We start from the raw sequence: 16,908 nt of genomic DNA, 5'->3' as shown, positions 1-16,908 counted from the left end.
TTAAAGTGGAAACAAAATTATCACCATGAAGCAGTTGTTGATTTCACAATGTAATGGCTGTAGGAAAATGACACCATCTATGTTTAGACTGCTTCCCTATAAACCTCGCTTTTACTGTGTGGAGTCCACACTGTTAGTAATGAGCTCCCCGAAGAAATACTGAAAAATGATTGAGGGGTCCACAGTATGTGTTTAAAGGACATATCGAGGATGTCAAACTCAATCAGCTGCAAAAACATGTTTAAAAGATAAATAGAGTTAGAAGCTAAACAGTAACTCTACAGATCACAGTTTAAAAGTGAACCAGCACATCATGATTGCGACAGAAGACAGTGAATATAAAGGGAAACTTTGCCAATATTCAACCAGCTGTGTGTCATCGCAGTGTGTGCAGATGAACAGTGTTTGGCTTCCCCCCATGTCACCAGCTGCCGGACCTCTGCCGCTGGACGGGAGTGGAGCTCTGGGGAAAGCCAAACACCATTCATCTGCACACACTGTGATGACACATAGCTGGTTGAATATCGGCAAAGTGTCCTTGCTTCCCTTCACTGGTCCCTGTAGAGCAGGGTCGGCTTTTATTCAGCGTTGTAACTGATAAAAAGCAAAAGCAGCATGTGCATACATTCAGTAGGCTGTACCTTCACTGGCTAGCTAACCCTATGCTCTTCAGGGTTTGATTCTAGTATTGGGCTGGGAAAGAAACTTTTATCTCCTTCCAACTTCTCTGGGTAAGGGGTATCTTTATTATACATGCCACAGACACAACGTTTAGCTCAAAAACCAGCCTGAAAATGATGAAAATCTGAAACAATTGCATTAGAGTCTGTAGAGCATGACCATGCAGCTGTCAGACCCTTGTTGGAGCTACGCTATGATTGCCCAGTCTGCATTCGAGGGGTGGGACTTCACAAATGGTCAATTCTGTCTGCCACTGGGTACGATCTCCCAAGAAAATGAAGGCTCGATGTACGCCAGAGAGGAAGTGTGTCAACCACTGCACAACCAAAACAGGAAGAGGATAGTGCTTTTCTTTTCCCCAGTAGCTACTGGTACCTATCACAGTTTCAGTGTACGATCTTTGCAATTACTATCCCCAGTAGCTCTATAAAGCTCGTAAGGGGAACCTGAAAAATATGTTCCTCAGCTTTGTATTTGCGTAATATGACATGGACTACGGTTCGGTTAGGGGAATACAATCATGACTCAGAGTCACAAAATTACACTGGAGCGTGCTCTTCCCGGTGAGCCACCAGGGCAGCCCAGTGGTTACTTTTTTTGGATGGAAGAACAACTCCCAAACATATTTCAGCACTAAATTTAAAGTCATATTTCAACCAACTAATGAAACAGTAAAAAGAGTGGAAGAAAAACAAAAGAAGTCGAGATGAATAGTTGAAAAGTTGTTTCCACTTCTAACCTGACACTTGCTACCTGGTCTAGCTTCTGACAGTGATTCATTTGTAATAAACTCGTTGACAGTGTGAGAGACTTAAACATGTTCTTTTCCTGTAATTATTAGCTAATTACATATTTCTTCTCAGAAAATGTCTCGGAAATTATTAAGAAATTATCTGGAAATGAGGCATCACAGTCCTCTGACCTCCAAATCACCAATTACTCACTGAGTTTGTTAAGTTGTGTTAACCACTTCCAAGTCACACAACTGTTGCTGACCCTTGACCTTCACAAAGAGGAAGCGCCCTCTGTTGACTTGTGTCACACTGACAGACACACTTCAGCATGGGTGGCGAGAACAGATAGCTGCGTACGTGCGTGTGTGTGTGTGTGTGTGTGTGTGTGTGTGTGTGTGTGAAACTGCATGTTGCTTTGATACAGCTGGTTGTGTGTTACAATTTAATTGATGGATGTGGTTTGAAAGTGAGGTTGTGTGAGGAGACGAATCTGTGAGAATGTCAACAGCAGTGAAATAGATCTCATAAGTCTCAAATGTTACAGGCTACTAAAACGGATAACGTTCACCTGCCAAATGTCCCGCAGACTGGAATGACTGGGATGTAGACGATTAAGCCATTAAATTTCATATGATATCGCAGTCACTTGATGTGTCTTTCCGATTGCAGAGGTGGCTATAATGTGATAATTAAACCGTTAGTAGTGACATCAGTAGTTACAAGACGAAACGCCATGTTAACGTCGCGAAATGGTGTCAATAAGGTGTCATTGTTTTGTGCAAAGGTTAAAGCCCTCCATCTGTCTGTACAACAGGCCTCCTGGGAGAGATGGGCAGAGAAAGAGAGAGAGACAAACAAGCGTGAGAGGTGCGGAGAAGTGTGTCAGTGAACATTGGGTCACACTGCTGCTAAATTTATCCACGAGTAAGGTTTCACCTCAGGGGTGGGGGTTGGATGGATGGGCACAAGGGGTGGTGAGAGGGAAAGTTTCAGGGGGAAGAGTGAGTGAGAAAGGTGAAAGGCTGCACGGAGGAGTTCAGTCGAAGGTCAGACGGGAAGTTAAGTGCAAGAAAATCTGTTTGTGGAATCGAAGGAAAGAAAAATCAGATTTTTACTGTGGTTGTATCGTGTTTTGTTGCAGAATTTTAAACTTCGGTACAGTACTAGTGTAAAAACGATACTTGATACCTCTTTCAATTCAGCGGCAAAAAGGAAAAAAGTCCTCGACACACAAAGTCTGATAATTTTGTTCTTTTGTAAAAAATTAACAACCTGCACACAGAGCTGATACAGGAAAAAAATCACTGAACACATACCAGCACATCTGTATATAATGTTTATAGTAATTACAGCCTGAAAATTGTAGTGTAGATCTGTGTTTTTTTATAGCTACAATACTGTTGATATCATTGCAGATATAATGAATGTTTTGAAACATGTAATTTTCCCTCACAGAGTTTTGCAACTGGTAAAACAAACAAAACACTCTACTGAATAGAAACCAAGGCCTCATTAAGTTTAGTTTATTTATATGCAAATACGTGTGTATAGAAGTGCCCCAAAGATGAAGTTTCTCTGCAGGCCGATGCAGAAGTCATCATCGCAGTCGTTTCCTTGTCAAAAAGCCTCTGAGATTTTTCCATTGAATTTTAGATAATGGCAGAAAATAAGCTCTGTGGCAAACAAATGTTTATGATACTTAGATGTTTTGTTCAGGAAGATAATCTTCACATATGAACACCACTTTCATGATCATTGAAGCCTAAATGCAATCGCCAGTAGTAAAAAGCTAACATTAGGCTGTAAATGAGCTACACTATGGTCACATGACCTAACGTCGCCACCATAACAAGACTATAAAGCTGTGTTTGGCGCGACTCGATGTGATGACGTTTTGCAGTCTCAGCTAGCCACTTGTTAAGCAGTCAGCTTTTTTGAGATACATAGAAGCTTCAGATTTAACGAGTGGGGTATTTACTGACGTATTTTATGTTGTAGAGCAGAACAAGCTTGTGTTAACCATAGAACTTATTTAAGGCATCTAACCAAAAACCCATTGACTTGGAGATGAAGGAACCATGAGTGGTAAAATGCCAACTTATATCTGGGTTTTAGGACTCATTCCTGGGGCACTGCAGAAAAGACAGTAAGAATTTAAAAAGTTTAAACATTGTGCAGGAGAGGTTAGAGGCCAGCTCCCCTTTTAAATAGCAAAAATCATACATAAAAATAAAAATAAAAACAAAGATTACATAACTGATCACAGTTTTAATGCTAGGCTGTAACACAGAATTGATAAAAAAATATACAAATCACAAAAATGTTTGTATTTATAAGCTAAAATGCATTACAAATGAATCACTGAGGTGTTATGAGTCTTTGCAAGTTAGAGTCCTTTTCAATTTCCCAAAAGAAAGTTGAGGTGATATTAAGACGTACATTCTTGTGGTCATTTTTGCCACAAGAACTTTTGGGAAACGTGACCTACGACATGAGAAAGTGTCATAAGTTAGTGGTGGTGTCTCAAAGGCCCTGTTTATACCTGATATTAACATGCGTCTTGAGTGATGAGTTGACTGATCACAAGTGGACGGCACGTTTTGCCCTTTGCTCGTGGATGTGTTGGATTTTGCTGACGGCGATATCGCCAGCTGTGCCAACACAACTGTTAACGTGACTAATGTGCAGCAAAGTGACGTGGGCAGTAATCTGAACCCCAGTGGTCAGCTGGAGACGCATGCACAGGTGTGTCTCAGCTGTCCGCTTGTGTTCAGATCACTGAAACACATGTTAATATCAGGTATAAACAAGCTCAAAATTGCCCAAAGTGTTTTTCTGGCTCTTAAATCAATGCAGATTATCAACAAAAAATTTTATTAGATTGAACAGGGCATTGTGTTTTTCATTCAGCTAATATAGTACATTTCTTTAGTTTGGTTTTAAAATGACTGCATCAAAATCTGTGTATGTTGCCTTGAAATTTTGATAGTAGTTGCGAGGTTCAGCTAAATAATCACATAAAAAAACAGATGATTTCAGAGCCAGATAACAACAATGTAATAATTAAAAACTGATAATATTGGAAGTGCTGATGTCCAGCCAGTGTTTTCCTCAGTGTGTGCTACATTTACCGAGAAAGTATGCAAAAGCTGTTGTTGTTCTTCCTTCATTAAGCGATGTGACAGTGACATAGCTGGAGGCAATGATAAACTACAGGCTACTACAGGTGTCCTCTGGATAACCAGGGGGCCTGCTCTAAACCAGTGGCTCCCAATTGGTGGGTCGCAGTCCAAAAGTGGGTCACTGGCCCATTCTGAATGGACCACAAGTGACTCACAAACCTGTCGAGTTTGAAAACAAAACACACTTTAATTTATAATACAGTGTATTTCCAGCACAGAGCTTTTATTTTGAAATGACGTTTCCTGCTGTAGTGACTGAAAGCTACTTGACAGAGACAGCAAACTAGCTCAGCAACATGGAAAAATGCAAGTATGATGCTGATTGCATTTAACTGTGTGGACCTTGAGCTAATGACTAAGGAGAAATGTGGAACCGGTGGCTGGACCAGGTGGGAACCACTGCCCTAAATGACACTCAAAAACAGAACTTCCATGTTCTCTTCGCTTGTATTGCAATATAGCTGTGTTTCCAATTGCGAAAATGACATCCTAAAGTATGAGTTCAGAGATTATTCTGGATAAACATTTTACAGTGTTTTGGCCGAGTGGATTAATGAGCCGTTTACAAGCCAGAATACACGGCCAACAAAATGCAGCAGAAAGAGACCAAGACTGCAGCTGTGTTGGCCGCTTGAGAGGGTATGGCGGGTGCAATGCAATGCACCCTAGCACAAGTAGGCGCTGTCTGCATGACAGCTTTCTCGTCCATATAGCATGCACTGAGGAACTAACTGCTTCAGTTGACTATATATACAGTCAACACTGAAAAAGGTAGCACATTTTTTCTTTAAGTTGTTGACCATGTAATGGACTTTTTTCATGGCAGACATTTTGTCGTGTCACAGCAGGAAAAGCAGGGTAAGTTCTAAATAACATAAATGATGGCTGGATTCCATTTTGGTGTGCAGACTCCAGGGCCCTGGTGTGGTGCATGTTGGCTTACAGGCTTTGTTACTGGGACACTTAGATGGAGCAGACAGTCCTTAATGTTACAAGTAGGCTATAAAAAGGGGAGAAGTTTCAAACTGGATTAAATTGAATCAGGTTTGGAACATTTCTCAGGTCTGCTCCACTTATCTGTTGTAAAGAAACTGAAAACTGCTTCCATCCATCTATTTTCTTCCTGCCCGGGTCGCTAATGGGTGGGTGGAGTGCTTCCCAAAGTGCATCAGGTAAAAGACAGGAAAGTCCGACATAGTTACCCTCAATTTGCTTTCATAGCGTTGAAATTGAAATAAAATCGTGTAATTTTGAAGCTGACAGCAGCACCCCACATTCAGGGCCAGTGGTGGTAGCAGGTGATGTAGTGTCCAATCCCGACGCACGGGAAGTTAAATAAAACACTACAGTCTGCTAAACTCGGTGAACCCTGCTGTTTTTTCGCCAGATAAATGCAAACAGCTACCTGCTGAGACAGAACACCGGCAGCACTCTGGTCCCCAAAGACCCAGAAACCATGTGAGAACTACTGGGTCACAACAGAACAGACAGTGACCCATTTTAGGGCCCATAGTTGGAGAACGGCTTGATGAAATAAAGGGAAAAAATAGAGCCCAACTCATGTGACAACAAGCCCATAGTAACAGTTTATTCCAGCTTATGCAAAATATATCAGTATCGGTCAGTATATTGACATATAAATGTTTTATAGGCTGCATTTTTGGACCTTGACCTGCATATTTGTCATTTTCCTCAAAGTTTTCATGTAAGTTTAATGTTCAAAATTCACCGTCATATTCCATAGTAATATGTCTAGCTCTACTTTGCCCCGGTACATATTTTTTCCATAACTTGATCCCTTTAATAACCAAATTTTAGCATTCAATGCCAACATGTTTGTCAGGCTTTAGCAAAGCATGTCATCTATGCAGAAGGCACTTAAAGTGCATTTCAGTATTATCCAGCCTATCCCACACAATGTTAATATGGTTATGGTCACTCCACTCAGTCAGCAGGTATTATTTTCATACCTTAAGCTTGTGTTCTGCCTGCCTGGTATTATTTATGATCCGGCTGCAGGACTCTGCTGGAATCTGCTGGATCGGCCGCCTGACAGAGAATCTACCCCTCTGAATTAAGAGCTGCTGACAATTTATTGTCAAGCCTCAAGTGTCTGTATTAACCTCTACTGCTTTCTCCAGTGTGTGTGTATGTGTGTGTAAGTGTGTGTGCTGCGCTGGTCATACTTGTCAGTCACTGGGTTCGGTACTGTATGGAGGCAGGTAGCAGGTATAGTCCATGTCCGTCGCAAAGACAGGAAAGGACAGATGTAAGACAAAGATATTTAGAGAGAGAATTACAGTATATTAAAGACACACCAGGAAGTGAGCTGCAACCCGCTGCAGAAGGAACGGCTGCAAAGATGAGGGAGCGAATCAACACTTTTGAGACAGTTCTGAATATTGATCAGTTCCTGGTAAGATTGATTATCTTGTATACTGAAGTGTTTTTTTTCTAAAGGTGGAATTGTTTGTGCAAAGAGTGATGCATTTTAAATGAGAGGCACAAGAAGCCACTTTTGCACTGTCTCTTACTTGTTAACTGATTTTACACATTAATTTCATGTTGTGACTTAACTTATGACATAGGGCTGGGCAATATGTCGATATTATATTAATATTGTGATATGAGAAAAGATATTGTCTTGGATTTTGGATATTGTAACATTACAACAGTGTTGTCTTTTTCTGGTTTGAGAGGTCCAGTGTGTAGGATTTACAAGGAAACAATGGCAGATATTGAATATAATTTAATATAATAGGTACGTTTTCTTTCATGTATAATCAATTGAAAATAAGAACTGTTGTGTTTTTGTACTACATGGAGCAGGTCCTCGACTACGACACCTTGTACACCTTGTTGCAATGCCACTCGACTACGACACCTTGTACACCTTGTTGCAATGCCAAACCAAACAACACTGGCTCTAGATAGAGTCATTTGTGTTTTTTGGGTCAACTACTGTAGTTAACAGCCCCTCTGCAACAAGCAGCATAAAAAATAAAAAAAACAGATTTTTTTTTTTTTTTTTTTTTTTTTTTTACTTGAAATTGCTTTATTCAATGTTATTACTGATTTAAATCACCGGGTTCGTTTGTTCTGAAGAGGAAGAGACCTCTGAGAATAATTCATCTCATGGTAAAAACCTCTTGAACATCTGGATCTTGAGTTATCAGGAAAAAAAGGTGAGCACACATTAGCAGGTGCTGGGCTAGTGGCCCATCTGCGTTGAGTTGAACAGTGTATGAGAACCATTGATTTGTATTGTGAAACTGCTTTATTTGGTGTTTTTACTGGTTTTAATCACCTGGAAAGAAGGAGGAAGAGACCTCTGCAGGTAATGTGGCTCCCGGTAAAAACCCCTTTGACAATGAACACTGAAGGAATCCTAATCAGGATATCATGCTTGGCAAATGGGAGACGTTTCAGCTGGTTGCAATGTGCAATCCTCACCACTAGATGCCACTAAATCCCTAACACTGCTCCTTTAAAGGCAGCATTACAGTAAATCGATGTAATTTTCTGAACTTTCCAGACTGTCGTAATTGTTTTATTATTGGTGTTTTTTGATTTAGTCATTATATCCACATTACTGATGATTATTTAGAAAATATCTGATTGAGTAAATATTTTGTGTCAACCCTAAAATATAGTTGCAAGTATCAAAGTATTTGGTCAAAAATACTGTGATGTTTGTGATGATCCAGTCCTACATGTAAACCAGGTTTAGTTGGGACTGAAGGACCTCCACTCCTGTTGTTTTCCTGGATGACTTGGTGTAAAGTTGAACTGTGGGCTCATACATAACACATTTCACAATTCTGTTTATTTTTCTCTTTTGGCCTCATCGACATGCTGTAATTAGAACGTGACAGCTTGAACAGTGTTTGGACGAGGCATGGAAATGTTATTGTGCTGGTTAATTAGTGTATGCATATGGAGACGCATGTGAGTGTGTGTGTGTTGGGAGGGATGTTTGGGTGTGTGTGTATGTGTGTGTGTCGGGGGGGGTAATCTCTTGATCTATCTGTCAGTGAGCGGGTCAGATTTTATCATTAACCTTGTGCTATGGGACAGGGCTATATTGTTGTAAAGCCTTACCACACACACTCACATACACACACACACTATACTCAGACATTCATTTAGCACACTCATAAGCACGCTCAAACCCAAACTTAGCATGCTTAAGGACCTGCACAAGCACACACAGATATTTATGAATATGCAGTGTTGTCTCTCTCTCATAAGGGACCCAGGAATGTGCTATTATTTTTTTAATTAACTCTCAATGTCACACTGCCCTTCAACCCCGGCATCTATTAGCAGCTCTTGCTGAGACTGAAGCTCTCCCTCTTTCCCTCTCTGCAGGCTTGTCTCTGTTTTTGTTTACACTTTAAGTTCCCCTTGATTTTCTTATGTTTTACAGTAGTAGCACCTTGTTAAAGCCGGCTCACAAAGGGCAGATCTATGAATGAATTCATAGCTCTTGACAGCTCCACTAGCATAATTAAACACAGGCTTTGTGTTCCTAACAAAGCCAGGGGAGGAACGGTTTACATTTCTCCATTTTTTTCATCCCAGGAGACTCGCAATAAGAACAACATTAGAGCTTGAGTTCTTACAGTAGAGCACAAGGAGCTAATAATGAGGGTTGAGAGTGTCAGAGCTGTACAGTAACGCCTGACTACTTTCATGTGTCCGTAGAGGCAGGAAAGTGCAGGAAAATAATAAGAGCCACGGGAGGAGGTAGAGGGAATCTTGCTGAGAGTAAATTGGTGCGACTGGAGGAGGAAGAGGAGAGGAGTCAGGAGAGGGTGATATGTCCTCTAATGCTCTTGACTTGGAGTGGGAAGGTCATTCCACAGTTGGAGAGTCAAACAGCGGCAGCAGCGATGTTGAAAAGCGTGTGAAAGTGGTGGTTACTGATGTCACTGGACGCACAAGGTTACATGATGACGCATAGATAAACACAAGGTTGAGAGATGGAGGCGACAAAGTCACCTGACGTGAATGAATCGCAGCTTTCAATGTCTCTCTCACGCCGTGAGTCATTTGTCTTTTTGTCTCACCCTTTTAGATTTTTTTTCCTTTTTGACAATTCAGTCGCATCAGGGCCACAGCTTAGATTGTTGAAATATAAAAAGCCCATCACAGTGTTTAAACTGCTTCTTTTGTCCAACCAACAGTTCAAACTGTTCTGAGGGAACATATGGTTGAGGGAACATAAAGTTGTGTGGACACTGGGCTGAGGGAACATTAGATTGAGGGAACATAGTTCTAAGGGAAAATATGATTGATAGGACATAAAGTCAAGTGCACATAAGGATGAGGGAACATAGAGCTTAGGTAACATAGGTCTGAGGGAACACAGAGCTGAGGCAGCATAGGCCTGAGTTATGATTTGATTAAAGGAACATAGTACTGAGGGAACATATGATTGACAGGAAATAGGGTTGAGTGAGCATTGGGTTAAGGGAACAAAGGGCTGAGGGAAAATAAGATTGAGGTTACACAGCTTTGAGGGAACATATGATTAACAGGACATAGGGTTGAGTGCACATAAGGATGAGGGAATGTAGAGCTGAGGGAACAAAGGTCTGAGAGAACATATGGTTGAGGGAACATAGGGCTAAGGTGACATAGTTCTAAGGGAACAAAGAGCTGATGGAACATAGGCCCGAGGGAACATATGGTTGAGGGAACATAGGGTTGAGTGAACATTGGGTTAAGGGAACAAAGGGCTGAGGGAACACAAGATTGAGGTTAGATGGGTTTGAGGGAACATATGATTAACAGGATATAGGGTTTAGTGCACATAAGGATGAGGGAACATAGAGCTTAGGGTATATAGGTCTGAGGGAACATAGGGTTGAGGGAATATATGCTTGCGGGAATGTAGGGCTGAGAGAACATAAGCTTTAGGGGACACAGAGCTGAGGGAACATATGGCTAAAAAAACAGGTCTGAGGGAACATATGGCTAAAAAAACAGGTCTGAGGGAACATGTGATTGAGGGAGCAAAGGGCTGAGGGAACATAGATCTGAGAAAACAAGGTTGAGGGAACACAGGGCTGAGGGATCATATGGTTGAAGGAACATAAGGCTGCAGAGACACGGCTGAGGAAACATAGGGTTGGGGGAACATAGTTGAGAGAACATAGCGTTGAGGGAAAATAGGGCTGAGGGAACATATGGCTGAGGAAACAGGGTGGGGGGAACATATCATGGAGGGAATGCAGGAATGAGAGAACATAAGCTTGAGAAAACACAGAGCTGAGAGATCATATGGTTGAGGGAACATAGCGTTGACCAAAAGCTCCTCTATGACCATGACAGTGAAAAAGAGATGTGAAAGGCTGATAATGCAGGAATACACAAACAAGTCATTCATAAAACAAAAAATACTGGAGATGCTGTTGTTAAACAGTTAAAACAGAATAATATAGTTTGTAGAAATCATGACTTGTTTGACTATAATCTTGTGGTTGTCTTTTTTGTTGTGGCAGGACACAACAAAACCCACAGCCAAAACTGTAATGTTAAAATAACAAATCTTTCTGTGAACAGGTTCCTCTTGTTACTGTCCCTGGTTTTGACAGCGCCTGGTGCCAGCGCCTGTTTGATGATGTTGATGGATTAGTGCTTTGGTGTTAATGTGTAGAGCAGTGGAGGTGGTGGAGGTGAGGCTGTCTGCAGTTTAGGACAGGAGACAGAACAGGAGCAGAGCTGCGACCATCATGCCAAAGACAGCTGATGAGGAACAGGTAAAGACCTGAACACCAAAGGCTTCATCTGGTCAGGTGGTGGAGGGCGATTTTATTAATTTTCTGGTGCAGGTGACACAGTCCAGTGTTCTCCTGTTTTATTTTTATTTTTGTATCTCAACTTTACTTTAGTGGATCTGCTTGTATATTTTGATTAACTTCTCTTTTTCATGTATAGCTTTAATGTGTGGTTTGTGCCTGTTACATTAAATGGTGATAGATGTATATTATAAGAAGAATACTGACTATAGGATAAACAGTATATCAAACAAAAAATTCAGAAGTAGAATATCTGATGAACTAAATCAATTCCTGGATAAATATTTTTTTGTTAATTCTAACTCCAAAACAGTTGAAAAGTGCAGTCTGTCTTTATTATGATTTATTTCACGTCAATTTATTTGCTTAAAACACGAGGCATTACACAACTGGCTATCTTCAGCCAAATCACCAGAATGAATGATTTGCATTGTACATGTCTGCAAACCACAGATATTTTACATTTGTATGTTTCATATGTAGCGGATATGTTGAAACCTTGCATTTAAATTTTTAATTTGTAACACTGCGGTGAACTGATGGTGACAAAAAACAGTTGTTAATGGTGGGGAAAAGATCATGTTTTGGCTTAAAATACCTGCTTCGTCGTCACTATCTTGGCTAAGTTTAGGCACAAAAACCATTTATTATTTGTTGGTTTCAAAGGGTGGTCTGCTTTTTCACTGCTTAGCTGTTGTCTTGCTTTGGTCTCATACTATCCACCATCTCCTCTTCCTCCTGATGAACTTACATATAATCAGAACTATGTCACTTTGATATGTATGAAATGTACAAATGTAATGTCGTTATAGTTTGCAGAAACATACAATGACAATTTTCTTCTGGCATCCTTGCTGTCAGTTGTGGTCTTTATGTATTTTGAAAAACACAAATCATTTAACTCTCTGAGTCATGGCACCAATTTGAATTATATGCGTGGGTACTGCTGTTTTTCAGCAGATGAGTAAAAGATTAAATTTAAATGGATCTGGTTTTATAAATGTGTAATGTGTAATACTTTTGAAAAGAAGTTGAAACCTTGATTGATTATTTTGCATAGTTTGTTCTATGTGCCTTTACAGACAAGAAACTTTTGTCAAAAACTTTTTGCAAATAATTCATGTGAGGAATAACCTAAAGATAGCATTTAGAATTTTGGGGCGATTTAGGCAGGGGCGTAATTTATTGGTGAGATACAGGGGACATGTCCCCTGCACTCTTTTCGTAAGGCAGTACTGGACCCATCCACCTTTACAGTCTAAAGACTACTGTTAAATTACAAAAGATATTGAAGTTGGATTGGTGTTTGTATCTTTTAAGCTGTAGCTAATTACACAGAAAATAAATGGAGAGTATGGAAATTAGAATAACTTAAAAACTACAAAGAAATTTCAAAAATCTGTAAAAAAAAAAAAAAATCTCTTGAAAAAAGATCGTAAATTTTAATAATTTAAGCGCCATGGGGTTTAATGAAGTTAAAATTTTATTTGAAATGTATCTCAAAAAGATTACAGAAATTTTTAGATTTAGATTTTTTTTGTTGTACAGTAACATGAAAAAAGCATTTTACTTTCCACTGTACACATTTTGCCTAACTGCACCTCCTTTATTGTTTTTGTGCAAAGTTTCTTAATCAATGTGATGGCCTGGCCTGTGCCAACAAACACATTCTCACTCCAACCTCGTCTCATATTGACATTTAGTCACGGACTTTCCAAGTCGACATGTGACATGCAAGGTACCCTGGGTGCGTTCTGGGACACAGTGTCAAGTTCAGCCTCTTTCATGCATTGTCTGTTTTCAAAATACACTTACGTTTTCACAGGAAATTTAACGTTTGCATACAGTCTCTTTCAAAATAAACACAATACATCGGTACAACACTGCAAATTGATGTTTTTTCCCTTCAACAACAAACGCAACAATCACCCCTCCCAGCTGCCCTACTGGGACTTCTGACACCTTCATTTTTGTTGTTGTCCTGCTGCATTTCCCCCTGACACCGTTTGGTGCTTTTAAACTACAACAGCAACAGGCCACGTATCATGCCGAGGTAAAGGGACGCCTTTTTGTCTGTGTCTAACACTAGAGGTCACTGCCCAAGCACAGGATTTCAACGACTTCGGAGTGAGACTGGGTTGTGCCAATATACCATCATGAATTACCTAACGTAAAAGTAACTTTCTTCTAAAAAGGTGTCTGTGAAATGTCAGTCTATAACAACTTTAAAAGCCTCTGGGCTCTAGTTTTATAATAAATACATAATGTGATATTCATATTGCTTTGAGGTGCAGGGAATATATTAGTGCAATTTTGAACTAAATCCAAGCAACAAAGGAAAAGTTACATGAAATTAAGCACAGTAGGTACCTCCACCAAATCTAGAGTAGTTTTATTCTGCACCTTTTCACCTGCGGGGTGAGGCAGTATATTGTTAAATGTCATCACTTTTTTTATATTGACAAATTTGAAAAACAATCCTTTACACTCATTCCTGGTGTGATCCAACTCTTCCACATCTTTTGCCTTGCCAAAAGTAGTGAACCCCAACAATGTGGCAGCCAACCAAGCTACAACAAACACATGATTTATGGAAGTAATATTCAACCAGCTCTTTGCATAATGCCAAATAATTAAAACTGAGAATAGTGTTTTGCATTTCTTTGGTGTGCTGTTATCTCAGGCTGTAAGCTGTTCGCAGCATTATTGCTATGAATAACAGTTTGCAGTTTGTCATGTGTAGCGTGGTCTAAAATAACTTGTCTGATGGTTGTAGGGACATTGAATGTTTGCAAGAGCCTTTATCAGTGTAACTGTTGGCCACCTGCTATGTGTTGTCGTAATTATAAACTTCTATGTCAGTCACTTTGTCATGTGGTTGTAGTGACTCATGTATTATAGTGGACTGGATGTGTTTGTGCAGAAAATGTCACCAAAGGGCAGATTACACTGACTTGTCTGTGTCACACTGTAGTGTTGTGACTATTTTGACGTCAGATGAGATTGTAGATTGTTTTTGCACTATTTATTTTATTATTGGTGGACATAATTGTGGGCAGCCTTCACTCCGGTCCTCTGGTTCTGGGCCTCATGGTTGGATGTGTCAGCTCTCCTTTCCTGTGTGAACATGAGACAGTAATGTGTGGCAGCCGGCCCTCCTCGGGATTTAGCTTCTTGCTTTGCTGTGTGGTGGGATGCATGTGATCTGTAGGTTTCGGTTGCACACCGTGGCTGCACCTGGATCTGCAGTATTTTACAGCTTCTATGGTTTTAACGAGAGCGGTGCAAAGTGATCACACTGGATTATAAGGTGTCGTGTTTTCTGCGTGTGTGTGTGTGGTTAGTGTAAAGCACACACACAGTCGGAAGGGGAAGATGTGGAATGTCCTCTCTTCCAGGATCTCTTCCTCAGGCTCCTCTCCAGCCTCCTCCCAGGGAGGGGGTTTTTCCGATCTCTATGCCCGTTTTGTCTATTTCTGTCTGCCAGGGGTATTCAGGTTGGTGTGTATCCCTTACACACACGCCGCACATTCCCCATCTCTTTCTCGTTATCTCAAGACTCTTCGCACTGGATCTAGTTTTATCCTTCTCCCAAGTCTCAGTTGTCAGAGGTATTTCTCCTCCTCTTCACTCTTCTTTTCCCCCCCCCCCCCCCCTTTTCCTATATGTTGTTGTCCTTCCCTGCAGTCCTGAGCAAACACAATTTCTTTTTACTCTTTGTGTCAGTGATTGTCAGTGTGTCCCCTCGGTTTTCAGCTGTACGGTGAGTACAGGGAGCAGCTGGGAAACTTTGCCCGACGGGAGGCTGCCCGTTTGCTGACAGAGAGACAATGGAAGAGACAGGCAGGGGACAACACCACGGGCCGCAAAGGGCACGGCCGGCGGCATCATCTTCATCACCCTGCGGCCTTGGAGTCGCATCACAGCCACGCCTCTTCCACCAAGAAGCCTCGTCCCTACTCCAAATGCCAAGGTGATCAGCGGGAATGAGTTATTCTACTCAGGCACACACATTCAAACACTTCACAAAAGGGATTCTATAAAGATGCAAACTGTGGCGAGAGTTTCCATGGTCATGCTTTAGTGGTTGCCATGACACCAAATGTGGTAACCAGGAAACAGAGATGGAAATCAACAAAATACCTTAACTGAATACAAATTTGAAGTACTGGCACTGCACTTCAGTTTTTTATTTTTTGTTTAACTTTTATCACACTGCGTTCTGGAGAGATCAGCGTTTATCTGACAGCTTCAGTTACTGGTTACTTTGCACTTTATGATTTTACATGCAACACGATGAGCTCATAAAATATGATGCACTGCTGTAGTTTAATTAGGCTGCCGCGCAGAACATGAGGCGGTTGGACTGGTCAGGATTTTAGGCAATCTGAGGTCATGGTTCTCTTAAGGTAAAGTTTGCCTCAAATTTAGAAATACATATATTTCCTCTTACCTGAAGTGCTCAGTCTAGATTGTTTTGGTGTGAGTTGCAGAGTGTTGGAGATATCAGCTGTAGAGATGTCTGCCTTCTCTCCAGTATAATGGAACTAGATGGCACTCACTTTGTGGTGCTCAAAGCGCAGTTACTCAAGATAATCCACAGACCCTGTTGTGAGCAGTTTCTTACTACCGAAATACACCCATCAACCGTATCACTGCACAGAAGCAAGTGTGCATCTATTGCCGGTTGACCTAGCACCACTGAGCTACTGAACGTTACCGCTCAGCCAAGGAGGACGCCATTAATGTTCATATCGCGCTGTTACCAGCATGAGCCTCTTGTCCATGAGTAGATGCACGCTTCCTCCTGCGCAGCGTTATGGTTTTTCAGATGTAGTTTGGTTGAGAGAGAATAGTTCCATGGACGAGAGGCTCATAACAGCCCGAGATGTCAACATCTACTGCTACCTCACCTAGCACTGCTGAGTTAGCTAACTTTACAGCTAAGCCGAGGACGAAGCTGTTAATGTCTGCACCTCACGCTGTCACAAACACAAACCTCTCATCCACAACAAGATGCTCACTTCCTTCTGAGCTGTAATACGATTGGAGGGTGTAGTATGGTTGAGAGGAAATAGTTCCCACATGAAACTGCTGACAACAAGGTCTGTGGATTGTCTTGAGTAACGGGGACATTGCTGTACTTTGAGCACCACAAGCTGAGTGCCATCTAGTTCCATTATATTGGAGAGAAGGCAGACATCTCTAAAGCTGATATCTCCAACACTCTGCAACTCACACCAAAACACTCTAGACTGATAAATAGCTCCACAGGTGAGAGGAAACATATGTTGTTTTGATTTTAGGGTGAACTGTGACTTTAATGTACCCCATCCATACTTAAAAAACAAAGTGTCTAAAATTTATTAGTTGGACTTTTCATATTTTATTCATCAGTCAGCTTTTCAGTTACATTTTAATTTTTCTTTTAAGTTTTCTCCACCCAGCTGGAATAAAATTCCTCAGGAGAAATACTGAATGCTGAATACGTATCTATTTATTCAT

General features: G+C 40.9%; 1 protein-coding gene across 1 annotated transcript in view; it reads left to right on the top strand.

Moving 5' to 3' along the window:
- Nucleotides 1-4,962: 4,962 nt before the first annotated feature.
- Nucleotides 4,963-16,908, top strand: part of clcn1b (chloride channel, voltage-sensitive 1b) — a 37,187-nt gene continuing 25,241 nt past the window's right edge. The window contains exons 1-4 of the mRNA XM_050046702.1: nucleotides 4,963-4,986; nucleotides 5,985-6,055; nucleotides 14,891-14,900; nucleotides 15,160-15,376. Coding sequence (XP_049902659.1) covers nucleotides 4,963-4,986; nucleotides 5,985-6,055; nucleotides 14,891-14,900; nucleotides 15,160-15,376 — 322 coding nt within the window. The remainder of the gene's footprint in view (nucleotides 4,987-5,984; nucleotides 6,056-14,890; nucleotides 14,901-15,159; nucleotides 15,377-16,908) is intronic.

Source organism: Epinephelus moara, chromosome 6 (genome assembly GCF_006386435.1).
Source record: "Epinephelus moara isolate mb chromosome 6, YSFRI_EMoa_1.0, whole genome shotgun sequence".
Taxonomy (NCBI): domain Eukaryota; kingdom Metazoa; phylum Chordata; class Actinopteri; order Perciformes; family Serranidae; genus Epinephelus; species Epinephelus moara.
This window is presented reverse-complemented; position numbering and strand designations above follow the sequence as displayed.